This window comes from Lampetra planeri, chromosome 46, assembly GCF_965212315.1.
Source record: "Lampetra planeri chromosome 46, kcLamPlan1.2.h2, whole genome shotgun sequence".
Taxonomy (NCBI): domain Eukaryota; kingdom Metazoa; phylum Chordata; class Hyperoartia; order Petromyzontiformes; family Petromyzontidae; genus Lampetra; species Lampetra planeri.
In genome coordinates this window covers 2,122,668-2,149,419 of record NC_136152.1, presented here as the reverse complement: position 1 = coordinate 2,149,419, position 26,752 = coordinate 2,122,668, and the positions used below count along the sequence as shown (strand labels likewise).

General features: G+C 53.9%; 1 protein-coding gene across 5 annotated transcripts in view; it reads right to left on the bottom strand.

Annotated features, from left to right (window-relative positions):
* Nucleotides 1–26,752, bottom strand: part of LOC144733311 (cyclin-G-associated kinase-like) — a 55,401-nt gene that overhangs the window by 12,919 nt on the left and 15,730 nt on the right. For 3 of the 5 annotated variants that reach the window (XM_078615143.1, XM_078615145.1, XM_078615146.1), the window contains 19 exons: nt 26,280–26,415; nt 24,680–24,792; nt 21,920–22,013; nt 21,065–21,191; nt 16,986–17,035; nt 15,729–15,877; nt 12,892–13,014; nt 11,249–11,382; nt 10,431–10,625; nt 9,365–9,469; nt 8,858–8,975; nt 8,474–8,553; nt 7,177–7,373; nt 6,153–6,284; nt 4,578–5,051; nt 4,261–4,395; nt 3,687–3,836; nt 2,075–2,182; nt 940–1,236 (listed from right to left, as the gene is read on the bottom strand). In XM_078615143.1, coding sequence (XP_078471269.1) covers nt 940–1,236; nt 2,075–2,182; nt 3,687–3,836; nt 4,261–4,395; nt 4,578–5,051; nt 6,153–6,284; nt 7,177–7,373; nt 8,474–8,553; nt 8,858–8,975; nt 9,365–9,469; nt 10,431–10,625; nt 11,249–11,382; nt 12,892–13,014; nt 15,729–15,877; nt 16,986–17,035; nt 21,065–21,191; nt 21,920–22,013; nt 24,680–24,792; nt 26,280–26,415 — 2,917 coding nt within the window. The remainder of the gene's footprint in view (nt 1–939; nt 1,237–2,074; nt 2,183–3,686; nt 3,837–4,260; nt 4,396–4,577; nt 5,052–6,152; nt 6,285–7,176; nt 7,374–8,473; nt 8,554–8,857; nt 8,976–9,364; nt 9,470–10,430; nt 10,626–11,248; nt 11,383–12,891; nt 13,015–15,728; nt 15,878–16,985; nt 17,036–21,064; nt 21,192–21,919; nt 22,014–24,679; nt 24,793–26,279; nt 26,416–26,752) is intronic. The other 2 variants (XM_078615144.1, XM_078615147.1) reach the window with 1 other exon arrangement.

Sequence of the window (26,752 nt, the reverse complement as noted above, 5' to 3'; positions counted from 1 at the left end):
ACCGACCCGCAGAGGTCACAACCGGGTACCCGATACCCGTACCCTACCCGATACCCGGCTACCCGTACGGCCGGGTACGGGTAGCCGTTTGCGACCCTGGTGCGGCCGGGTACGGGTACGGGTAAGGAATCAAAACCTGTTTGCGACCTCTGCCGACCCGACATCTCTTCCTTCCCCCGTGCTCCGATGCGATCCGATCACGTGGCATCGGATACGCCTGGTTCCGGGGGCGGCCCGGGTACAAGCTCGTCAGCTCTCTTACGAGAGACGCCGGGGGACACGGTCCGAGTTGGCGAATCGAGCCGAGACCACCCCACCCCCCCCCGCCCCCCTACCCACGCTGCTCTTGTCGCGCGGTGGCCTACGCCCCCAGCAGGCAGCGGATTGTTGAACAAAATTCGCGACGAAAATTTTCGTCGACGGAAAGTGTTTTTGTAAATTTAACGGCGACTACGGGCGGATAAAAAAAAAAGTCAGCGAGCGCGACGATGGCTATGGCTGAACGTAGAAACACACCGACACTGGCGTCGGTGACGCGTCCAGACCTTGAGGAAACATTTTCCAAACCGATACATCACGCCAGAAAAGCATGAGTTTCAAAACACACGCAGTAAAAACTTGCGCGACACTCCACCTTTAACCATTATGCAATACGCCATCAGTGGATCCCTGAAGGTGCATGACCTTTTAATTTTTATTTTTGCGTAATGCGCAACACCGCAGTGTTTTATTACACAGAAAGCCTGGAGGGAAATCCTACACGCCCCTCGCAGCACCGAGAAATAACTGGATTCGCGTTTTTGACTAAACGTCCACCCCCTGTTCTCGTCATCCAGACGAAGAAGAGAGCAACTCGGTGAAACGCACCGACGTCTGCGGAGGGTTGGCGGACGAAGACTACGACAGAAATAAACAACGGCGGCCACGCAGAGAACGCACCGAACCCCGCGGCTCTCTTGCCGCGGTCTTCCCGGCTGCCGATGACGCTGCCCAGGTTGACGTTGTAGTTGGGCTTCGCCGGAGCCTGTTGCTGCTGTTGCTGCTGCTGCTGCTGCGGTTGCCAGGTCGGCGCCTGCGGAGCTCGAGTTGCGCTCGGCGCCGTGCTCAGCTTGGGTTGCCCCGCTCCGGGCGCTGCTGCCGCTGTCGCCGCCGCCGCCGAGCCCTGTGGTTGGCCGGGCCTCGGCTGGTGGTTGCTCGCCGGATGAGGACTTTGCTTGGGAGAAAACAGGTTGCCACCTAAAACGACAACGTCCGGTCACGGGCGCGCTAACGGGACCTCACGCACGCAATCTCTCGGAGACTTATCTCGGCTCCGGCTTTACAGACGGACGACAACGGACGGGATTGCGAGTCCACGTGCGGGTAACGTCTCTGAGGCTTGAGACGTCATCGTGGCCAAAGCCGTTGATGCCACCACACTTCCTCCTCGCTACCCGCGTGCTCTACTCTACGCCAAATCCCGCAAGCCGCTGCACGGGAGAGACGCAGTGACCACCGACATCTGCCCTGACAGTCTCATCCCGACATCTGCTCTTTGACTCGCACACAGACCCCCATAGACACAGAGAAACCCATAGACTCACACCGAGACCCACAGACTGACACAGAGACCCACAGATCTGCGCTGACATTCTCATCCCACCGTCATTGCCTCAGCAATCGGCCCTCTACCCCCTCCCACACGTGCGTCCCACCGAGCGCAATGACAGAGGGCGGAGGCCGCAGTGGTTATGCCTGTGCCTCACAGTGAGAAATTGCAGGGGTCAATTCCTGCACCCGGGTGCTTGTCTGCGTGTGGGTTTGGTATGTTCCCTCCCCATCTTGTGCGTGGGTTACCTCCAGATGGTTTCCTCCCATAGCTAAAAACAAATCCCTATACAATGTGTTGGCTAAATTACATTCACACATTCTAATTGCTGGACAAACGACCTGCAAATTCCTTCATTCGCGGTCGCACACAAAAACACCTGCCCCAATTGTAAAAATACTTGACAGGACCCTCTGGACTTTACTGATCAGACAATAGCATAAATAAAAAAAAGAAAAGCACAGAGGTGAGGGTGTGGCATTTGACCTGCAGGTAGGCCGGATCCCAGGCTGGCCAGCTCCGCAAAGGGGTCAAAGGTTTTCGGTTTGCCGGGCTGGGGGGCAGCCGTGGAGCTTCCCGTCACACCGGTTGAGGCTGCGGCAAAAACAAAACCAGCGGGACGATGAGTGTTCTGGTGAAAGGCTCGGAGTGGTGCCGAAGCGAAACAGATTTTTCTTTTTACACACATCCCATCGGCCACGCGGCGTATTTTACAACTCGGATCCACATCAAACAGTGGGAACGTCCGCACTGACGAACACCTGGAACATAACAATAGGTTTAACCCTTTCGTGCAATAAAACAGGTGTTAAGATGTTAAAACACCAGCTTGGCAGCGAACCATCAAGTTCTACACCGTTTTAACTGCATGCCTATACAGGTCACCATACTTTGATGGTGATGACTGTGAGCAGACAACAGGCACTGCCATTTCTTGTACAGGCACGATGTACATGCATAATGCAAATGCATAATGTATGTTTGATTACCCTAATGAATAACCCAAGCTGTAATGGTGTATCCATTGTAATTTATATGCAAATACATTAACTCCTCCCACACCCGATTGGTTCACAGGTGACGGCATCACATTTATCCCCCATCTATTTCAATAAGAGGATTTCTCCATAACACTGGCTGTCGCCTGATGACGATGACTGAAACTAACAGTGAAACTTCTTGGTTCTTTCGGTAAAGTCACGTAGAAGGGAAGTAATAAAATAATAAAAATAAAACATAATAAAACAATTCTCACGACGTTTCGGCCACAACGCAAGCAGCTGCTTGCGTTGTGGCCGAAACGTCGTAATTCTCACGACGTTTCGGCCACAACGCAAGCAGCTGCTTGCGTTGTGGCCGAAACGTCGTGAGAATTGTTTTATTATGTTTTATTTTTATTATTTTATTACTTCCCTTCTACGTGACTTTACCGAAAGAACCAAGAAGATGAATCCCTGCAGTCACGAAAGCTTTAAATCGAAATTTAACAGTGAAACGTCACAGTACTCGAATTGTCGATGTTGTAGGTTTATTCTCCGACCCACCGGTTAGTGCTGAACTAGTAACGAATTGGCATGTTTTGTTTAAGCGACGAACCATACTAATCGGCCGTTTATTTCCGAGATCTAACCAAAAAAACCCCATCTTTTATGGACAAGGATAATTCTAGATTTGAAGCTTTCGTGACTGCAAGGATTCATATTCTTAGGTTTTTTCGGTAAAGTCACGTAGGTAAAATTATTTTTTTAATAAAAGTAAAATTACCCTAATGAATAACCCAACCTGTAATCGTTATTTTTATTTTACTTTTATTAATTTAAATTTTTTTACCTACGTGACTTTACCGAAAAAACCTAAGGACATGGGTAATATTGGTCGCGAAATCCTATGTCTTAAACTGAACCAATACTGCGGAAATAATGCACTCCCAGAAAGCCGCGTGTGGCTGACGGTCTGCGTACATTTTCACGAGGAGGGACAGATCTGTGACGGGGGCGCGTCGATTGGCTGCTTATTTAGTTTGTCGCGAATATTCTCTCGGACGCCGCCACCGCCGCCGATGATTACGTCGCCGTGCGCAACGCGCCAGTCGGCTCACCTCCAGTGGCCGGCTGGCCGCCGCCGCCGGCGCTCCACGGCTGCGACGGCACGCTCGCGGTGGACGCAGAGGGCCCCATGTCCCACCCGCCGATCAGGTCCGGTTTGCCGGGCTCGGGGGTCTTGGCGACGGCGGGCGGCGCAAACCCTCCTTGAGCAAACGACAAAGCGTACGCGCAAGCAAGCGAAGTTTCCCCCGGATCGGTTCTGCGCGCTCAAAGTTCACGAGGTCTCGGGCGTTCACTTTCACTCGGAGGAGGCGAGCGACTCGAAGGGCACACGGAGGTCTCGTTCGCGACCGTGACCTCGGCCAGCGAGAACGGGCGGCGACGCGGCCCGGCGGCGGCGAGTTCGCCGGATCGAATTGGGCGGGCCGCCCCGGTTAACGCTGCGGGTGTATTAACCGTGAACGTACGTCTCGCCATCTGCTACGCGGGGGACGTTAAAGAGCCTGCGTGACGTCATTGAAGAGAGCGGGTCATCGCGTGCCGGCGCCACGGTGCCGTCTAACGGGAATCGCATTTTGCACGCAAGCATTGCCGCGTTGCTCATCGCGGGGGCTGTCGGCATCTCACCCAGACTGAAGAGGTCGGAGTTGGAGCCGTGTGCGCTGTGTACGAGGGGGGCGTTGGGAGAGAGGAACCCCCCAAACAGGTCACCGGTCGCCACGCTCGGGGTGGGACCCAGCGAGAAGGGGTCGAACACGCCACCTACAGCGCCACACGGGGTCACACGGGGTCACACGGGCGGAGGAGGACGAGGAGGAGGAGGGTGACGAATGCTTTTGTCTGCAGAGGAAGTCCTCCCGGCACGGTGCTCACAATGCCACCGCTTGTGCAATGGCACGTCCGAACACTCGCACAGACACACAACGCGTGCGCGATCGACGCACCCGACTCCTGGGGTGGCGGCTGCACGCTGGGCTGCGACGGCGGCGCGACGGGCACCGACTCGGAGAAGAAACCTTCCGAATCGGCGACTCCTCCTCCTCCTCCTCCGAGCAAGTCGGCGGTGGCCGTTTCCGTCACGTGCTGCCGGCGTTGCTGCTGGCGCTGCTGCTGCTGCTCCCCGGCAAAGAGGTCGCTCAGAAGGTCGGCGTTGCTCCCCGACGCCTTCATCTGCGACGTCGCGGCGGCGATGGAGGGCGACCCGTCGTGGGTGCCCAGGCCGAGCAAGTCGACGGTCGGCGCCGGTGCCTCCGGCTGCGATGCCGGCGGCGCGGCGGAGGTGAAGTCGGCGTCGAAGAGGTTCTCGGCGCCGTGCCGGTCCTCGGCAGGGGCGAGCCCTTCCACGGAGTCGGCATAGGCCTCGCCGTCGCTGCCTTCTCCATCGCTGCACAACGCTTCCGCCTCCTCTCCCTGGTGCTCTGTGAATGGGGAACCGCGTGTGCTTAGTCACTGTGCTTTTGATCATCCATCGTTCGAAGTGCGAGCCCACGGACACTGCTTTCACACACAAAGCCTACAGACCGACATGGAGACGCAGGCACACACAGAGGCCCATAGCCTAAAATATATACGCGCGGAGGTTCTGAAGTGTAAGTGGACTTGACCATCTATCACCAATCGTCTACCAAATAACACCATCGATATACACGGGTGTTGCAGGATTCAAACCGGCTGAGTCACTGTCAATTTAATTATAGCTCTGAAAATGTGACAACATTTTTGGCTTACAAAAGAACTTTGTCTGCAAGGTATAGTAAAGGAATGTCAAAAGCATAGTAAAACCAAAGCTATAAAAACTATTTGTAAACATGTTCTGGAGCCTACTTTAAACGGGGCCCATTCCTCACAGCGGTGACAGACGCCGTTACCGCAGCCCCGAATGAGCAGCGCAAGAGTATTTGTAGAAAAAAAAAAGCAGACTGGTGAAAATCTTAAGCTGAATCTACTGCATGGCGGCAGGTGAGATTTATGGTCAAGGTTCACGGTCACGATTTATGGTCGGGCGTGGTGCTTGTGGCTCACTCCCTCGTGTGCCGTGCCCGCCTTCAAAGGTGCTGCTCGCTAACAGCATTTGCCCCAACAGTCTGTTCAAGACTATTCGGGGGAATCTTTGTCTTTGTGAGTGAGGGAGTGCGAGAGCATGAGAGAGCGAGTGTGAAAGAGCGAGTAAGAGTGTGAGAGAGCGAGTGTGAGAGAGCGAGTGTGAGAAGAGAGAGTGAGAGATTGTGAGAGAGAGTGAGAGAGTGAGAGAGTGAGAGAGTGGGTGAGAGATAGAGTGGGTGAGTGTGAGTGGGTGGATGAGTGTGAGTGAGAGATTGTGAGAGAGTGAGAGATTGTGAGAGATTGTGAGCGAGTGTGAGAGAGTGAGATTGTGTGAGATTGAGTGAGATTGTGAGAGAGTGTGAGAGTGAGAGAGCGGGTGAGAGTGTGAGTGAGAGATTGTGAGAGAGTGAGTGAGAGTGTGAGTGAGCGAGTGTGAGATTGTGTGAGATTGTGAGATTGAGTGCAGTGGGACCCACGCTCCCAAGCGGCGCTGGAGTGGGAGTTGCTGCTCCCCGGCTCGTCTGGTTCCACCGCGCTTGGATTCTGCGCTGGACTTCCGGAATCGTACTGCGTGCCGGATCCGGGCTCCCTGGGCAGCTCTGGTTTGCCTGAAGCAGGAACACCCCACACGCGGCTCGAGTGAGATCGGTGTTTATATTGTTTTGCAACAAAACGCGAGCCCGGTGCATCACGCCGAAAGATTCCAGTTACGGTGTGCGGAGAATCCGCGGGTTAATCCATTCTGGCGCGACGGAACGACAAAGGGGGGGGCAGATCGGTATTTGAAAAAGTTCCACCCCGTGGAATTCTGACCTCGGGGTTAGAGCACCACGCCCCCACTACCTCTAGGAAGTTCTCTCGCAAATCCTGTTTGGTTGGTTGTGCGAAGCGTCAAGTAGATGCCTGAAACCCGTCAGACAACACAATTAAAGCAGACGCAGGGTACGTCTCTGTTACATTCCTGTGACCATCTGCCCCACGGCACCAACAAACTCTGGACTGTTTTCGACGTTCAGTGTCTCGCCAGGAGAGCTGGGCTCGCTTGTATCATCAAAGCTGGGGAGCTACCACACCTTGAGGCAAAATTATGTCAAGCGTAACGCAAAATAATCATTAGCGTCCTTGCAGAGAATTTAAATAACAAAACACACAACAGGTCTCCTTCATTATCCATCTCTCCACGTAAAAAAAATAAAGGATTCTTTACACAACTCATTGGCCCAACACCCTTCTATCCCTCTAGAGAATCCATCTCTACGTCTGGGCGACTCCTTTCGTGAATTTTTTTCCGTTTTCTCTTAGTGTCAACAACTTGTGCTGCCTCATAGCAACACAAGTTGACAGAAAGAGTTGAGTTCGAAATCAATCAACCTTCGCGAGGGTTTGCCCACCTCCCACACCCGTTACACAGAGAGCACTTAAGTAGTAGTCGGGCAGCTGACGGGCAGCTGTCGGGCAAGAGACGGACGAACAGACAAAACGTGTCTAGGCGGTGGGCACCGAACGAGGCGAGAGTGCTGATCTGCTCGTCGCGGCTGGAGAAGAGCGGCTTGGGGGTGAGGCCTCGCGCGGAGAAGGACTCCCAGGGCTGGGCCGGGTGCGGCGAGGGGCGGTCGCGGGGCTCCACCTCGAGCTCCAACACCACCTGGAAGAGCTCCGGGTACTTCTCCTGGATGTCGCACGCGTCCAGGTCGTACCTGCGCGACCGACGCAGCGTCCGCGAGGTCGGGGGTCATCGGCGTGCCACCCTCGGACGGCGCCAACGGCTCGCTCGTCCTCCCCGCTGACTTTCCGAACGGCCGCGCGGCCGGATCGCTCTGCAAACTGCGCAACTTCGATCGCCCGCGACCGCTTTGTCCGCACCCGAGCGGAAAGTTGCGCAGCAAAGCACGTGGTGTCTGGCCACGCCCTCGACGGCATAGGCCCGCCCCTTATTCTGTCAGCTCCGCACCCCCCCCCAAACTCCCTATATCAGGAATCTAACGAGCGAAATCGTAGCTCACGATTGAGCACGCGACGACACGCGTCACTACAGATCGCGGAGCAGGATCGCCCCTCTTGAGAGTCGAGTCCGTCAATCTACCGGTTGCGCAACAGCTCGCAACCGATTGCAGACGTTTGCATGCAAGCGATTCGGTTGCACGCAACCGAATCGCGCAACTGATTGCTCAGGAATGAAGCCGCCTTGAAAGCTATTCAACTGGAGTTCACGCAGCAAAGTCATTGCGCAGGTCTGCGCCAATCGTTACAACTTGATGATCCCTCGCTGCTAGCGAACATTCTGTCGGATCCACACAAAATAATTAAATTACAAAAATGATGAAGTTATATAAATGCCAAACCATCAATTACTCAGAAAAAACACACTGCAAAGCACTCCTTTAACAGAAAAAAGCTATTTGTGTACAACTGCGATGACCAAATTTGCAATTTCACGAATGTCAGAGAATTGAATAGTTCATCAGAAAGATTAAATGCCAGCACGCAGTAAAGTACGAGGTCAAAGTGCAAAGCTGGGCCATCTTTGGGCGTGTGGTTGGAACCGTTGGGAGCTACGGTTCCAAGGACAATCGTGACTTAACCATGTTTTGAGAAACAGACAACACTACAACCATGGATTAACGTGGATTGGATTTCTTGTGTTTGTCACGTCGCGACGGCCGTACCGTTTCTCAGTGAAATTAAAGAACAAAACAGTTTGCCGCTCAGGAACACGATCCGCACCCAAACCGGCTTTTCAGCTAATGTGGGCGTGCAGATTAGCGAAGCAATTTACGCAACACAACACAATACGCACTTGGAAAACTTGATGGACGTGGCGTTCCTTGGTATGAAGCCCGTGTGGAACTGGATCTGAAACACCTTCATCGAGGTCATCTGAGAAGCACACGGCGGGGGAGTAACACGTTACGTCTCGCGTGCCTAGGCATTTTTTGCTCGGCTGAACGAGTCGACAATTTAACTTTTTTTTGTATGTATTCGTCGGGGAGGAATGCGTCTCCGCGGGTGACGTCCGCCGAGGAGATGGAGTGACGAGATCGGTTCGTGTGCGGGCGCTCAATGGATCGGTGCATCGCAGGATCACGAGAAATGGTGGCGACGTTGGGAAGGCCTTCGTCCAGCAGTGGATTGACCACGGCCAAAGATGACGATGCCGGTGTCGATAAACGATGGTGGGTACCTTGGCCTGCAGGCGTCCTCCGAGTGTGGACCTTGCGTGGTACATGATGATCAGGATGTCGCCCGACACCGTCACGCCCATGGGAATCACCGCCTTCTTGTCCTCCACTTGGAAATCCCTGCAAGCATCCATGCCTTTACTCAGCGTCATGCCCTTTACCTAGCATCCATGTCCTTTACCCAGCGTCCATCCGCTTTAGCCAGCGTCATGCCCTTTACCTAGCATCCATGTCCTTTACCCAGCGTCATGTCCTTTACCCAGAGTCCATGCTCTTTACCAGTGTCCATGCCCTTTAAATGCCTAAATGCCCTTTAAAAGCGCCTTCACTTGAGGGGGAGGCTGGGAGGCTCAAAGGTCCGAGCAGTGAGCTGTCAGCGCGGCGGCCACGTCAGCGACCCGGAACGGATTTCCGTGCCCAACAGACCACACCGGGCATCACTCTCACTGTGGCAGCCGGGTCGGTCGAAAGAGGCTGCGCACCCACACTACCCGACTGTGTCGTCTCACCAACGCGGTGTTCCACCACCACCACCATCGCCACCGCCACCGCCACCGCCACCATCACCGCCGCTGTCACTACCACCACCACCACCGCCGCCACCTCCGCCGTCACTGCAGGGCACAGCACTCCACTTTTTGCTTCTTCCCACGCACTGCACCTCGTTGGAATTCCCTCCTCTAGCGTCTCTTGTCCCCAAACCCTCAAAGCCTTGCTCAATTCAATACGCGTGTCCTCGACTATCATCTATTAACAACTCTGGCAGTGCTGTTTGTTGCTGGTTGCTCGACGTTTTAGACCATCCGCCCCCCACACCTCCCTCCCCCTCACCCGAGTTCTTCCCGCCACCTCCGGTTAGAGCTGCCCATCCATTGGCTGCCGAGCCGTTCGTCAATTCAAATTTATCAACTGGGATTACACGGAGAAATTGCCGCCCCCCTCTCCTAGTGGCAGACTAATCCCAACGTCCCCCACCTACCCCCCCGTTTGCAGGCCAGGTGCTGAGTCACTTTGTGCCGATCAGGGACAGCTGCCACGGGGGGTCCCCTTTCAAATGTGTTGGGAAGAGATGTAAGATCGCGTATCGCGCGTAGAGAGGGCGGCTCCATCAAAAGCCAATAATCGTTGATTTTATCAACGGAAAAATGTTAACCCTTTCCCGATCCGAGACAACCGCAAGTTGCACGGTGGCTCCTGTTCACCAATGAATCTTGGTACACGCAAGCGGTTCGGTGTTAATTCTATGCAGAGAAGCGAAGCGCCGTTCTTTTTCCTGCAGAGAACCGTAGCGACACGACCTCCGCACACTACGATAGCAGCGCCAAACTGTGCCACACTCCCTCCCGCATGGCCTTGCGGGAGCCTCGGTCAAGAAAAATCAACGTCAGTTTTTCTTGCGGTTCCGTTGTGATGACGTACACGTACGTTATCGTAACAGATCCGGAAAAAAAAACTGCTGACGTACGCGTATTCCGTCATCGGAATGGGAAAAGGGTTCATTAACTTCCCGAGGAAGCCCCCTCCCGACGTCGGGCGACTCCGAACAGCGGGCACCTGCGTCCGCGGCGCGCCCACCTCATCTTGTCGTACTCCTGCGAGGTGGTGAGGATTCGCTCCTCCCCGACGTAGACCTCGCAGAACGGGCGGCAGCCGTTGCGCTGCTTGTTGAAGAGCGGCACCGGAGAGAGCGTCACGGAGCGCAGGCACACGGGCTTGCCGTGCGGGATGATGGGCTCGTCCGCCACCATGTCGCACACGTACTCGATGTAGCTGCAGCAGCGCCGGCGGCGCACGCACAAAGACAGAGAGACCCCGTATAACCTCAACGGACTCCTGGGGGAGGTGCTGTTAGCAAGGCTGGCACGGCACGCGAGGGGGTGGGTGGCCAGCACCACGCCCGGCCGCCTTTGTCTCCCCAGTGCCGATATTTGCACATCGCATCAGGTACTCATTTGAGGCTGAGTCGACCTAGGGGAGGCCGAGGACCGATTCAGAAATTCGTCACTGGTGTTGGCCGTGGGCGGGAATCGAACCCGGGTTGCCGGGTTCGGAGCGCAGCGCGCACACTCGTACACATTCGCGGGGTGCCATCAATTTTCAAGCTCACGTAGTTTAATTAACTTCCTGAGAACTCGAGACAAAACAGGATGAGTGCCGTTCGAAATTAGCTGTTAGAGCATTTCGTCTGCCAGTAGTGGTGGTGGGGGGGGGGCGATGATTGCTACGCATAGTTCCAATCGAGCAATTTGCGGTGTCAGTTTCGAGTTTGGCAACCCCGACGCTGCTGGCACACTCACGAGGGCCTCCTCTTGCGAATGTTGCCCGGCGGGATTTTTGACGCGACCCCCACCGAAACAAGCGCGGCGTCGCGTGGCCGCCTCTCTCTCTCTCACCGCTTGTGCGACGGCCAGATTCCAGGAGGGCAGCGGCGCAGGCTGTACATGTAGAGCGCCGCCTCGGCAGTGCTGAAGAGCCGGCAGAAGCACAGGAAGGAGCACACCGCCACCGCCGACACGGCACGCCCGTCCTAGTCCAACGGGAAACGCGTCAGTGTCGGATATAGTCGTCGTCCCCCCCCCCGCCCCAACGCTGCCACCGCCGCCCCCTCTAGTTCCCGATGAGTGCTGCCAAGAAGCTTGCAGCGATGGGTACAGTGAGGGAAAAAAGTATTTGATCCCCTGCTGATTTTGTACGTTTGCCCACTGACAAAGAAATGATCGGTCTATAATTTTAATGGTAGGTTTATTTGAACAGTGAGAGACAGAATAACAACAAAAAAATCCAGAAAAACGCATGTCAAAAATGTTATAAATTGATTTGCATTTTAATGAGGGAAATAAGTATTTGACCCCTCTGCAAAAATGTTGTTGTTGTTATTCTGTCTCTCACTGTTCAAATAAACCTACCATTAAAATTATAGACTGATCATTTCGTTGTCAGTGGGCAAATGTACAAAATCAGCAAGGGATCAAATACTTTTTTCCCTCACTGTATATCACTTGCGTGCCGCTTCGAAGTCGTGGGCGTCATGTGGCCACGGGCCGTACGAATGAAGCAGCGGGCCAGGATTTAAACCTTGTGTGTACGCATGTTGAACTTCTTTCGCACCGTACGTAGCCAACCGTGCCGATGAGAGGTACGCGGGGGCGACTTCCTCGGAAAAGCACGCCGAGTCCGAGGGAGGTTCCTGCTACATCGGGATGTTTGGCCAACACCGATGACACTGTGTGCTTTCGCTCTGGGTTCATGAAAGCAGAGAACCCAGAGGAAACCCTTGTAGAACAGGGGGGAGAACGTGCAAACGCCATGCAGAAAAGCGCTTTATTTGAACTCAGGCACCTAACCTGAGACAGGTTAGGCCCGAGTCGGGATTTTAACCCAGGCCCTTCTTGGTCTATTTATAATTTTATATCTTACCCTATTACTTTCAATAAAAAGCTGCTTATTTGGCAGCTATACTTTTTGATTACTGAAGGGGATGTCTGTTGCTCAATGGCTAATAATAGTGGAACTAGTCGTATGGCAATAAAAAAAAGGCCATACAACAATTTAAAAAATTATCATCTGAACACCATGGTGTTAACAAGTGCAGTGTCTAACGCCTATTATCCAATTGGATAACAGGCTTTCGTGACTGCAGGAATCCATACTCTTTCCATCCACTCTGTCTTGCCCCTGGCCTCTCTCTGTACATGCTATTTAAAAAGGGCCGTAACCTAAAAGGTCAACGCTTTTATTTTTGTCCTTTTACAGCCACACACGAGCGGTGCTGTGGAGCAACGTATAATTGAGTTCCCCAAGGCAGCGAGGCACGGGCGTTCCCACTGCGCCACCGTGCCGCGCCCCGGTACAGCCTGCAGGCCATCGCTTCCTCGTCCTGAGAGAAACGCCGACCCGGCCGACCTCACCGATCCCGCCGACCCCACAGACCCCCCCCCCCCCGACCCCCTCCGACCCCACCGACCACCTCGGAGGGCGAATTCCGAGCGAGCGACGATGCCCGCGAGGGGACGACGCGGCTGTCACTCGCACGTACCAGGCAGTGCACGACGCAGATGTTTTTGGGGTCCTGCTTGAGCCACACGAGCAGGTCCTTGCAGAAGGTGTAGAGGCAGCCGAGGTTGGGAGCGCGGCGCGTCGGGAAGGCGTACTCCGAAACCTGAACCGCGCGGAACAAACCACGACACGGATGGCTGAGACGCGTGGCGGCGCGCTGCTCTGCCGCCGTTGTATTTGACGCACATTCTTCGAGTCTGTTTACGCGCAAGTACATTTGTCACGGTGTGGACCCAGGTCACCCTTGCAAATGAGGCCCCGAAGTTGGTCTCTTGAGTTCTCCGCTTCGGTTGAACAAAATTAACACCTTCGTAAAAATCTCTCTGCGGCTTAAGTGCGACGTCTGTTGAGTCGCTGAGGTGGGGTGCCCACGTCCACCCTCATCACGGAGCGTTAGTCAAATGAGTCGCTCTGTTATTCGCGGACTTTATTCCCGTAATCTTCTTCTGCTGCTGCTGCTTATCTGCTCGTTCCATCTGCGACTCAAGATCAAGATGTCAACGGAGCCAAGGCCGTTGATGTCACCACCACCCAGAGGTCGCAACCGGGTACCCGATACCCGTACCCGGCCAGGTACGGGTACCCGTTTGCGACCCTGGTGCGGCCGGGTACGGGTACGGGTAAGGAATCAAAACCCGTTTGCGACCTCTGCCACCACCACCACGCTTCCTACCCCCCTCTTTCCAGATGCTGCAGCTGCCACGCAGCCGTAGAGACGTGCCCTCAAACACCCGCCCTGACAGTCTCATCCCGCCGTCTGCTCTTTGGTCCTCTCTTCCCATCGGTAGCCGGACTCGAGGAGGCCGCTCCGATGCCGGTCTCCTGTAATCGGCCCCCTTGTCTGTCTTGCATGGGGGTGATGTGTTTTTTGTTCTTGCTGTTGCGAAATTATAGATGAAAATTATAGCTTAAAATTATGTGCAAATGCTCTCTACCAGACTTGTGCATTGCTCATCCTGTCTGACCAACAACATACCTAGCATTTATCTCAGATTACTGGGCTCAAATCCAAAAAACTGTTTTTTTGCTTTATTGTCCAGCCATCCGAACCCTTCAGTAACAAAAAGAGCAGCTCTGCCACAATAACCCCTTTTTTACAGTAAAGGCACATCTCTTTCCGAGTCCAAAGTGGTTTCCATAGTTGCTCCACATCAACATCAGCCATAGAAAGAAGACCCTTAATCATTATTGTGAATTCCATACCGTCCAATAGCAGTGGAGTGGTACATTGATACACGGCAAATTCGTCAACTCAAAATACACATATTGGATGTCACACGTCACGACTCACATACGTCGTGTGGTGCATGTTGTTAGTAACTGCTGACATACTTTGTGTTGTGCAAGTTGTACGTGACTACTCATATACTTCGTGTGGCGTACGTTGTACGTGACGGGTTGGCGCGACTCCTACTACAGCCACTTGAGGCACGACAATTCACCGCAATGTAACAACTTGAATCCAACTGCGATCCATCATTGCGACCATTCAGTCGATATTCTTTCAGACAATTCGCCTCCGACTTCCCACATTTGTCTCGCCACATGAACAAATCTTTTCTTTCTATTTTTACACATCCTATCAGCCACACGGCCGTCTGGGAGCATGCAATTTCAGCGAAGTCGATTCGACGCAAGCAAACTCTGGACCGGCTTCGACATCCAGTATCTCATCAGCCGAGTCATGCTTGGCAAACACCCTTCTTTTTTGCTTTGATTTCTATTCGGTTGTTTTTTGCTCCGATTTACAAATGCTTCATTTTTGCACTTGTTTTTCATACGATTGCTTGTGTCATTCTATGCGAACCAGGTCATGCTCGCTAATGAGACTCTATCCTCGTCCCTTGGGTTATCAGCTGGTGAAAGCAAATACACTTGAAACTGGAACGCTCTTCGACAAATACGAGTCCAGGATTTTATTTCCGAAGGCTTCGTTAACCATTTCAATTCTGCGTTTTGCTTTCTGTAGAAACACCGTCAGATGTAACAACAAGGCCTACAGTCGAAGAAATATTTACGTAATTACTGTTATTAATTAAAACTATCACGTGGAGCGAGACAGGGATGCGGAATGGTCATGGGCGTCATGTCGATAACGGCTTGGGGTGGTTAATTGCTTTGCTCAATGAAGGCACATGTGCCAGCGAGTTTGCAAGTCCCTGCGCAGCCGAGCACGATGACTTCACAATTGCAGCCCACGCTCACCGGGATGTGGCTGAAGCGCGATGGTCGCACAAGCCAACACAGGTGGGCGACGTTTAAATGACGGTGACTGTGACGACGGACAAGAAATGTAATGATGATAAAAACGATGATGACAATATTCACGACGATGATGATGTCAGTGATAATGAATGGCGATGATAACATTCTAATAACACAAACAAAATGGCAATGACATCAATGCTGATGCTCAAATTATAAATAATAATATTTGCATGATTTTTTAAAATATATATACATAGCGGCGTCATTCATGCCGAATTTGTAATGCTTTTCAATTTTCGCTCGGAGGCACGGGAAGGCACAGACACGCGCTTGGGAAGGTGACCAGAACCAGCACCAGCGATTGCCCAAGTTCTGTGATCCTACATTGGGATGCTTAGCCAACTCCATGAATGATGAATACGAAGATAACGCCGCAGACAAGATTTGGTGATGACGATATCAATGGCGTCAAGGAAAATTACAAAGACAATAACCGCAATAGCTACAGTGATGGTTTCAAAAACGACGAAGATCACAATAACGCCGCAGACAAGGGCTACGATGATAACGCTTCCTAGCGGCAGCTGTGGCACGGAAAGCCGGCTGTACCCGGTTGTGGAAGCGCGCGGGGCGGTAGCCACGCTGGCAGAGGTTGAAGACGGCGTAGTGGTCGGGGTGCCGCGAGTCCAAGTACGCGCGGACGTCCTCAATGTGGTTCTTGAACGCCGACTCGACTCCCTCCGCCGGGTACGACATAACTGGGGAGATGCGGCCACAACGCGTACAGCCACAACGCGGGTCAGCCACACGACTCTGGCCGTACCACGGTCAGCCACACGACTCTGGCCGTACCACGGTCAGCCACACGACTCTGGCCGTACCACGGTCAGCCACACGACTCTGGCCGTACCACGGTCAGCCACACGACTCTGGCCGTACCACGGTCAGCCACACGACTCTGGCCGTACCACGGTCAGCCACACGACTCTGGCCGTACCACGGTCAGCCACACGACTCTGGCCGTACCACGGTCAGCCACACGACTCTGGCCGTACCACGGTCAGCCACGCCGTTTCCCTGCCGCACCACTGCAGCCCACACCACCTCAGCAACACACACAGCGATTAAACCAACTGCGTACAGCCACACCGATTCGAGCGCAGGGCCACCGGTAGCGATCACAAAGCCCACGATCCCCCGTGTCGCAAATTAACGGACAGCTAGGGCTGTAAGCGAGTAGCACCTATGAAGGCCGGCACGGCACACGAGGCGGAGGGTGGCCAACACTAAACCTGGCCGCCTTTGTCTCCCCCAATGTTGATGCTTACACACCACACCAGGTACCAATTTGAGACTGAGTCGACCTGGGGGAGGCCCAGGACCGGTTCAGATAATCCTCACTGGTGTTGGCCGTGAGTGGGAATCGAACTCGGGTCGCCGGGTTTTTAGCGCAGTCTGCTAACCGATACACACGCTCACCGTACCCTCACACCGCACTCTTAGAAAGACCATCACCAGCAGCCTCCCCATTGTCGTCCACACCACCACAAGCCATATACAAAACGATATACAAAACTAAATGCACCACCACTATCCGAGCGAGGATAAACAAGTCGGTTCGTCTCAGTATGTCCGACACCGCGGTATTTAACGAGCATTTTTGCTCTCATCAAGGGAGATGGATAAACGATTCCTGTGAAAATCATTGTTTTAATTGGTTGAAATACGATGCGCAAGTAGAACGCCTCATAAATATCCCAGCAGCGATTGGCCGCGTCTCTCTCTCTCTCTCGAGAGAGGTTGCGAAATGCACGTCTCGCAAGTGAATGTCGATGCACTGGTCCACGGACTCAAGGCCGCACTCACCTGCTACCCGCGTCGTGATGTACGAGATGTCCAGGTCTCCTTTCGTGTAACTGAAACGATGACCACATTTTGTTAAAGCACTGCGCTCCGTGCGCCATGAAGCGCCACCAAACAAAACACAACCATCAACCTACAGTCAGTGCCTCCAAAGTATTTTTTTTTTTAAGTGAATCGGCCCATTGGCCCTCCACACTTCACCAAATCAATCATCGGAAGCACTGCAGATAATCCAAATACAAAGGAGGCCGTCAGGAGCCTGTTCGTAGGCCGCGGCGAGACAGCGCGGCTGCGAAAGCGGCGCTGCCAAGGGAGGGCTAGGGCAACCCCCCTGGATCAATGTGGCCGGCTACCTCTCGGGCGAGTTCGTTAATAGCGACACAACTTGACGCTCAAGTTCCGTTCATATTGGGTCATCTGTAAGAGAGTTACCGTGACCCCCATCCTGATACGGACAGACGGACAGGAGCGATCGAGCAGACGCACGGAGAGAGCGAATGCATTACGGTTTCAACCTTAATCGGAAAGTGTTCAAATGTAGAGTTTGTCTTCGGGGTTTTGGTTCACTAACAAGCTGTCCAGCTAAAACTGGACAGCGCTGAAGCATGTTCATCTATTACTGTTATTACTACGCTTGTCTACCCAGGAAAGCATCACTGAGTCTCAAGACTCATTTTCAAGAGGGTGCCCTCCTATTGAGTAAATTGCAGGTATTTATTTTATGCATTGCGGTGTTTGGCCCAGACTAGTTACACTGAATGTTTTATGTTTGGCAGCTATGGGAGGAAATCGCAGAACCTGCAGGAAAGCGATACAGAACCGGGGGAGAACTTAGAATCTCCACGCGGAAAGGTGCCCGAGTTGGTAATGGAACCGAGGCCCTTCTTGCTTTGAGGCACAAGTGTTGCCGCTGTGCCACTGTGCCGCCTCTCTGCCTTCAGCTGCAAATACAATCCGTTTCACAAGCTAAATTGCACGTAACAATCACGTGGCCGCACAACTTTCATGAGGACACCAATGGAATTGAATTGACAAGTGCTACACTGGGTAATGTATACAACACATGTAGAGCCTTCGCGTCAATCCACTGCTGGATGAGGGCCTCCCCAAACCGTGCGGGTCACAACAGGTGTGTGTGTGTACGTACGTTGAACTCCATTCGCACCACCGTACGTAGCCGACCGTGCTAATCGGAGTTGCGGGGTGTGAATCGGAGGTGCAGGCTACTACAATGAGTGTTGCAGCGGCCTACAACAGGCGTTCTAGGCTGCTGCGGTGCTACGCTGTGAGCAGCAGAGGGCGGTGCAGCAACGTCTATCGTCGAAGGGAATTCATTGCGCTTCACGTGTGCGCTCCCCGCCTTCGCCAATCCGTACAGACTCGCGTGGCATGGGGAAGCCCTCTTTCAGCAGCGGCTCGGCGAGGAGCGGCACCGTGTGCATACGGCAGTTGAGGCACCTGAGCGTTACCGCAAAACCTGCGTACAGTCAGGTCAGCGCCCTTCTACTCCAAGCTTCGACCCTCCGGCACCAACCCCAAGCACCCAAACGAGCCCTCTTCCCAGGGGTCCCTCCAAGCAAAGCCCCCAAAGCGAGCCCCCTCCCTATCGCCGAGTCTCGACTGTAGCGGCAAATCTGCCGCATTCGCGAGACCTCCGGCAACCTCCTCGGCCTCCACCTCCTCCGCCCATGAGGTTCTCTCGCTCGGAGAAGCTGGCGGCCAGAGACAAGTAGAGGAAGGGAGCCTGAGGCTGCAAATGCATCTTGGATTGGCCGGGAGAGTCCCGGTGCTTTCAAAAGGTCTGTCCCGGTATCAGGATTTTGTCTCCACTTGGGCAGTCGGAGCAACGTGAGTAGTGGGCGGGGCTATGTAAAAGTAGGCGAGGGTGGGAGTGGGTGCCAGCTAGACCACGTGTCCTCGATGCCTTGCGATGGGTGTCTATTTGGTGTTGCCAAGTCTTAACGCCTGTGTTCTTTCCGCAAAGGGTAAAGCCTGTTCTTCTGTCATCACGTGTCACTGGTTGAGCCTCCTCCCCGATATTTGGTAGGCCGTAAGTGAGCGTCGTGGCCAGGGTGCTGCAAAAGTTGGCATTGCCAGCACCTTAGCTCCCCATTTTTTCACACGTTCATCACAGTGGAACTTCAACAGGAGGCGGGTGACCGATGGCGCACGGTGGTCAAAAGCCGAGATGACAAGCGAAGGCATTACGCGTACACAGAAGCTGATGTTGAGCGCAAATAAAAAGTTAAAATCATGCGAAGAGGCAATGGGATTTACCTGGTGCTGAGGGTGGCAGGAGCACGTAATCGGCGAGATGGACATGGTTATTCACAGGTGAAAGCAACCAAGCAGGGTGTTAAAGTCGATTGCAGAAGCATAAATAACAAAAAACACGCAAAAAAACGATCAATGCAAAATGCAAATCAAGTGATATGTCGCCACCTAGTGGCACACAGACAAATGTGCATGCATGACCACGACAACCACCCCCCCCCACCACCCCCCACTTCGATCGGGGCACCACGAAAAGGGTGTAAAACCAATATCGTTAAAAATCTACAATCCAGGTCAGCAGCTCGCCGATCGGAGGTTGACTCTTAAGCAACGAATTCGGACAACCTAATTGGTGAATTTAAATCACCGCTTTAAGTTAATTATAATTCATTAACGAGCATAGGGGGTCAAGAGTGCATTGAAAGTGGGAGTGGGGGGGTGGGGAAGGTTCGAAAGCAAACATGGGAGGCAACTGTCCGAAACCGAAAATCGTGACGAATCGTCGCGTGGCGGCGAGGGAGTGAACGCCACTGCACGCCGACGAGGGTGTGCACCAAGCGATCGGCGCGGCGGGGAAAGAGAGAGGAGGTCTCTGCACGGAGCTGCGAGCGACACACCGGCGCCACCATCACCGCCGTGCGAGTCACTCGTGCCGACCCTTGCTTTAGAGAGGCATTGGTGGCGGAACCAGGGGTGGGAATTCCATAAACCTATGTCGGGGGCAGCCTATCCGTAGAATAACCACTGTTGACTTTCCCCGAAATGCGGTGCTCATTTTATCGACCCCCAGAGGAATGATAGGCCGAGCCAACCCCCCCTAACTGGGATTTGAACTGGCAACCTTCTGATTGCGAGCCGCTCACTCGACCATTTAACTGCGCTGTCCACTGCAACGCTCCTATCATTTCACTTAATTTCTCAATGTTCTCATTTCTGCACGTTTCATTGGACATGTGTTTAACTTCAGTCCACGGCTCTGGCTAGATTCGCTCACGCACATGATCTCTCCCCCCACCTTCACCCTGCGCGCTCTGCAGCGCCAACCAATCCAATACGGACGTCGCCGTCGTCTCACAAACCCACGGGCTGGCGAGGCTGCGAGCGTCACCCCTACCCGCTCGTCACGCGCAGCGAACATTCAAACCCGCTGCATCGTTACATGGCGGGATAGTGAGAGGTGGCGGTGGTGGCTTGGCGAGGCCTTCGTCCGGCAGTGGATTGACCATGGCTGACCATGTGTTTTTTTAACTACCAAAACCGGCGCAAAATAAACGCTCCGAGATTGCGGCGGTGTTTTTTTGCCAGGGTCTTTGGAATGCTCATTCCACACGGACAGCGCATTCCAACGTGGCACGCCCAACGAGCCAGCCCTACCTCACCACGCAATAATCGTGACGCCGGCATAACAACTGTTCGGGCACGTGGGGGGCACGCGGTGAGGGGGTGGGGGGCAACGCACGGGGTAAAGTACAGGGCCACGGCGGACACATAAACTAAACTATTTTTATTGTAGCACTGAGCTATGTAACTCTTTTTCAGAAGTGATAGCTCAACGAAGTGACTTAACATCATGTGGAAATGTATAGTAGTCAAATACTCTAAACGTGTGATGTCGATTCTAAACGCGGAGGGGAAAACCGGAGAACCCAGAGAAAAATCCACGTGACCACGTGGAGAGAGAGAGAGAGAACAAGCAAACTCCAAATATACAGCAGCCATCAGGGTCGGGATCGAATCCACGACCACTTCCTCCATACCAGGCGAGGTAGTTAACATCTCACCACCATGGCGGGGGGGGGGGCGCATACCTGGTGACCGACTGGATGACCTTTGAGGACGTGTCCTTGATGTTGCTGAAGAGACGGCCTGCGCCGCCCTTCATGATGTCCAGCAGCCCGCCGACCTGCTGAGGGTCGCCCTCCGAGCTCGTGGGGCCTGCGGGCAGGATGGCGCCGCGAGTTACGAAAAAAATTTGCCATCACGTCGCCGCGGTAGCAAGAGGTGTCGCGTCGGCGGCTTGGGGAAGCCTTCATCCAGCGGCGGATTGACCATTGCTGATGATGACGATGACTTGTATATAACCCGTAAAAACAACATTTTGCGTGGCGGCTAGAGTCCTCTCGTCCTCTGGCTTGAGATGGCTGCCACCTATGGGTCAGATGATTGCATTGCACCATTAAGCAATTGGTAATTAAATATAATATTTTTGTCCTAAAAAGTGTAAAATTTTGGGGAAAAAATTTCACGAAAATTAATTGTCACGCACAACGAGTCTGTGTGCAAAATGTCAGCTCGATTGGATCACGGGAAGTGGGTTAAAAAACGACTGAAAGATTTGCATGGTCGTAAGCGCGCAAGCGAACTTAATATAAAGGATTTATAAATGAACAAAGTCAAAAGTGATTCCTTGCTCAAATGAGCATTGAGCCATTGGCGTGGTCCATCTCCCATTTCCAACCATGCAGAGCCGGTGGTGGAAATTCCACATTCCGAAAAGCAGAGGCGAGTCCACTCATAAGGACAGCCGCTGTTGACTTACCCACAAGGTGGGACATTTTAACAACCAAAAATGGGTCGAGCACGTGTGCCGTGTCCCCGCGTGCGCCGTGCCCAGGCATGTCCCCATGTCCCCGCGCCCCCGCGTGCCGTGTTTTGATACGAACCGTGTGGCTCCATGCGGTGTTCGGGCGCTGGCTGGAAATTAGCGGTGACAGACGGGGAAATTCCAATGCCCAGGGAGCCTCCTCCGTCAAACAACTGAGGAAGCACAGGCAGAAGTACAAATGTGATCGCACTCAATGCCTTCCACATCCTCCAGACTGGCCTGGCCCTGCCTGCCTCTCATCTCACTCAACTCCCCCACAAACTCTCCTCCATCTCCTCTCTCATCTCACTACTGCCCTCCACGCACTCTCCCATCTCACCTCTCTCTACTGCTCTCCACGCACTCTGCTAACTCTCCCTTCAGTCTCCCTAGTTTTGCTGTTACCCACCACACCTGGTCTTCGTGCACGGCTGAGTCGACATCGGGGAGGCCCTGGACAGGTTCAGATAGCACTGGCCACTTTTGTTAGCCATGGCTGGGAGTCGCAACTCAGTCCGTAACGCAGCGCCGCCAACCGCTACACTACAGCTCCCCACACAATGGCACGCAAGCACAATAATACACAATAACACACACCCACACACATAACAGTCGTTCAACACTATGTAGCGATGACATCACCTTGATATTTATGCCAAATTCAGAGTGCAGCCCAGAGCAGAAAGGACGCATACAAAGACACAGATCCCCCATATAGCCTGAACAGACTGTAGGGGCAAGTTCTGTTAGCGAGCACCTATGAAGGCCAGAACGGCACACGAGGGGGTAGGTGGCCACCACCACGCCCGACCACCTTTGTCTCCCCAGTGGCGATGTTTACACACCGTACCAGCTACTCATTTGAGGCAGAGTCGACTTAGGGGAGGCCCAGAACCAGTTCAGATAATCGTCACTGGTGTCGGCCGTGAGCGGGAATCGAACCCGAGTCGCCGGGTTCATAGCGCAGCGCGCTAACCGCTACACTACCGCAGAAAGGACGCGTACACACACGTATAGACACACGCACGCGCGCACATGCACCCACGTGCCAACACAACCACAAATGCACGCACGCGCGTGCACACACACTCCGCAAACGGCAGCCTTGCCCTGGAAATGCGAGCTGTTCCACCGTGCTCTCAGAACCAAACGACACGGCAGCTAACAGACATGCCCCGCCAGTGTTTGTCCCTAACTGCAGGGAGCATCAAAGAGTCACTACGCGCTGTCCTGGCGGCTATTCTGTACGTAGCTGCAAGGGACGCCGAGAGGGGAACCGTAACAAAAAATAAATACACAAACGCTCGCCGGCTCAAACGGCTTGCGAGATCAAACGGCGCGCTCGACCCTCATTGGCTAGGAGCGTGTCACAGGGGAAAGCCGGTGTGGGGCCACGCAACCGGATTTGAAGGTGGACAACCGTTTAAATCGGATTGGTCAACAGGGTAAATTTGAAAGGACGCGGGGAAAACTAAATGCAAACGAGGGGCTCACCCCGTTGGGATGAACGAAGCGGATTGGTGGAGTTTCAGGAAGGACGAAGAGCGGAGAGAGACGGGGGTTCGGGGCCGTGCCCGAAACCGAGTGATTCCCTGATGTTGCGACGAGCTGCTCCGGCAGAAGCAATGGAGACCAAGTTGAGAGGACCTTCCCACGCTGTAACTCCTTAAAGTATCTTCGATGGCTCGTGCGAGTTTGTTTGTCAAGGTGAACAGAGACGTTTCTCTGAACCTCCGGCCCAACAATTAGGGTTAGTGGTTGATTAGTCAAGCAATCCAACCGATACTCGGTCGGAGGAATCCCTTGCATCACGTGTAATGAGTGTGCTGCATGGGCAGACGCCTCCTATTCGGGCTACTATCGCTACTGCAATGGTTACTGTTCCCGCAAGCTTAACACACCGATTCGACGACACAGTCGGTCTCTACCAGGCTGACTGTCGTCTCATCCGCCACACTGTGTTCTACCACCACACTGCAGGTCACAACAACTCACCGACTCACTGACTCACCCATCAACCCACTCGCTCACACGTCTGCTCCCTCACTACACTCATCCAGCCACTCGCTCACCCCAACACTTCTCTTTTTGCTGCTTCCCTCCCACTTTTCCACTTTGGATTCCCTCTTTCCATCGTTTCTGTCTCATAACAATGACCTTGCTCAATTCAACACGCGTGTCCTCGACTCTCATCGATTACAACTCTGACGGTGCTATTCGTTGCTGGCCGCTCGACGTTTTAGACCTTTGGGCCTGTGCCGACGTGGCGATCTTCCTCCTCTCCTGCCCTGGCCGACACAACGTCCACCTCTCGCTGCCCCCCTACCCCCCCCCCCACGTCAGCTGGCCCCCACCTCCGCCACCTTCGTACGGTTCAGTCACACAGCAGAGGTCGCAATCGGGTACCCGATACCCGGCTACCCGTACCCGGCCGGGTACGGGTAGACGTTTGCGACCCTGTTGCAGCCGGGTACGGGTAGGCTGTGAGTCACTGGTGAGTAACCGTTTGTCACTCATTTCCCAACGTCTTGTCTCTTCTCACAATTCAAGTTCCTATAATCAACCCACCCGCGCTTGCAACATGGCTTCATCCCAGAGGTCGCAATCGGGTACCCGATACCCGTACCCTACCCGACACCGGCTACCCGTACCTGGCCGGGTACGGGAACCCATTTGCGACCTTGGTGCGGCCGGGTACGGGTAAGGAATCAAAACCCGTTTGCGACCTCTGCGCTTCCATTGGCCGCTGCGGCGCCGCTAAGTCGATGCATCGGTGCGCGTTTAGAGACCGCGCCGGGCGTTTGGGTTTGACGGTGGGGGGGGGGGGGCGGCCGCTCACCTCTGTGATTGGCAGCTTAGGGTTGACGGCGCGCGCAGTGGCGATCTCCTGCAGCTGAGCGATGACCTCCGCTATTCCTGGCCGTTCATCTGGGTGCACCTTCAGCATAGAGCCTTGAGAGAGAGAGAGTGTAGACATGCGTGCCAGTGTGCCCGGGGTCTTGGTTTAAGAACAATGATGAAGACGACAGCGAGTGGCCGCTGGGGGGTCTTTAACGTCCACTGTGAAGCAGACGGCGCTTATTCTATGGTCAATGCATCCGCAGTAATAACCGGGGTGGCCTGTCCGATTCCATCCGCAAACCTCTGCAACAAGGCGGGGGTGAAGGTGCCATCACTGGGCCAGGTTGCGGCACGACAATCCTACAGGCCTGTTGTCCATACACTGGCTGGACAAAGGGCTACCCGTGCTGTCTAGAGTCGTGGATGTGGTTGTACCGTACTTCACCACACTGTAAAGGGACAGGTCGGTGAAGTTGGGGACAGGAGACGGTCCAGGAACGGTTCAGATGTCGCTCTCTTTGGACGCCAGAGTTGGGAGTCGTCGAACGCTGGTCACGCAAATATAGCCGCGTCAATAAACAATGCTGCGTTCAACCTTGGTTCACCCAGCCCTGCGGAAGGACAGCAAGTCTTGCTCGAACTACATCATCCCGACTTGCTATTTCCTGATGCACGTAGCAGGTTTCACACACGGGAGACGTTGACGTGTAGGTCGCTGGGTTCATGGAGGGGTGCGCGCTAACCGCTGCACCTCAATCTCCGAGTGCGAGCTGCCGATGGCGAACATATTCATTCCTCTACTCTGTATAAAGGTGTCAGTTTTTGTACCAGATGAAAGTGTAAAAACCTCTCATCAGCCGTGCGGCGTTCTGGGAGCGCATCATTTCAGCAGCGTCGGTTCAAAGCAAGCAAACTCTGAAACCGATTTCGACGTACAGCGTCTCATCAGCAATCAGGCTTGGTTGAGTCAACACCGGTGAACTGCCCAATGTTTACAGGCGCGGACGCTATTCTGCTATAGATGGGTCCGAGTTCGACGCAAAATGACACGCCGCGTAACACAACAATCGTGAACGTCGTGGAGAAAATAAGCAACAAAGCAAATAAGCAGGAAAATCCCGCCTACTTAGCACAGCCGTCCCCTCCAGATAAAAAATATCAAAGTCTTCTTGGTTCTTTCGGTAAAGTCACGTAGAAGGGAAATAATAAAATAATAAACATAAAACATAATAAAATAATTATCACGACGTTTCGGCCACAACGCAAGCAGCCGTCCTCAGGTGAAGAACAGGTCTGTCGGAAAGACAGCGTCTGAATGATCAGCAATCAGGCTATCTTTCCGACAGACCTGGTCTTCACCTGAGGACGGCTGCTTGCGTTGTGGCCGAAACGTCTTGAGAATTATTTTATTATGTTTTATTATTATTATTTTATTATTTCCCTTCTGCGTGACTTTACCGAAAGAACCAAGAAGATGAATCCTTGCAGTCACGAAAGCTTTAAATCGAAAAATATCAAAGTATTCTCTTTCCACATCCCATCGGCCACACGCGGCCTCCTGAGTGGGGGCGCGGGGTGGGGGGGGCGTGAGAGCGTACGGATGAGCGGGTGCAGGGCGGCGTAGCGCGTGTCGCCCGGCGGGATGCTGAAGTTGCCGTTGATGATCCGCAGCTTTGCTCCGTCCTCGAACGGATGCTCCTGGAAGCAGAGCAAGTAGAGGACGCAGCCCAGCGCCTGCACGGCAAGTGGAGGGGGGAAGGGGGGGTTGGGGGGGGCATGCGGCATTCAGCGGTGACGGGAAACCGAACGCGGACGCCGGGACGACAATGGTCGCCCCGCGACCGACAAGGCAACCCAGGCGGCGGTCGATCGCCGTTCATCTTTTAGGCCGAGGACCTCGGTGCTGGATGCTGCCATCGAATCACCGGGCGATGCGCCCGACCTGGTTAGATCTCGGAAGCTAAGCAGGGGTAAGCCTGCAGAGTGCTTGGATGGGTAGGCGTCATGCATCAAGCCACCTGCTGGTACCAGCTGCTGCTGGGCTGCGTGGTGGACAACAGAGGGCAGTGCA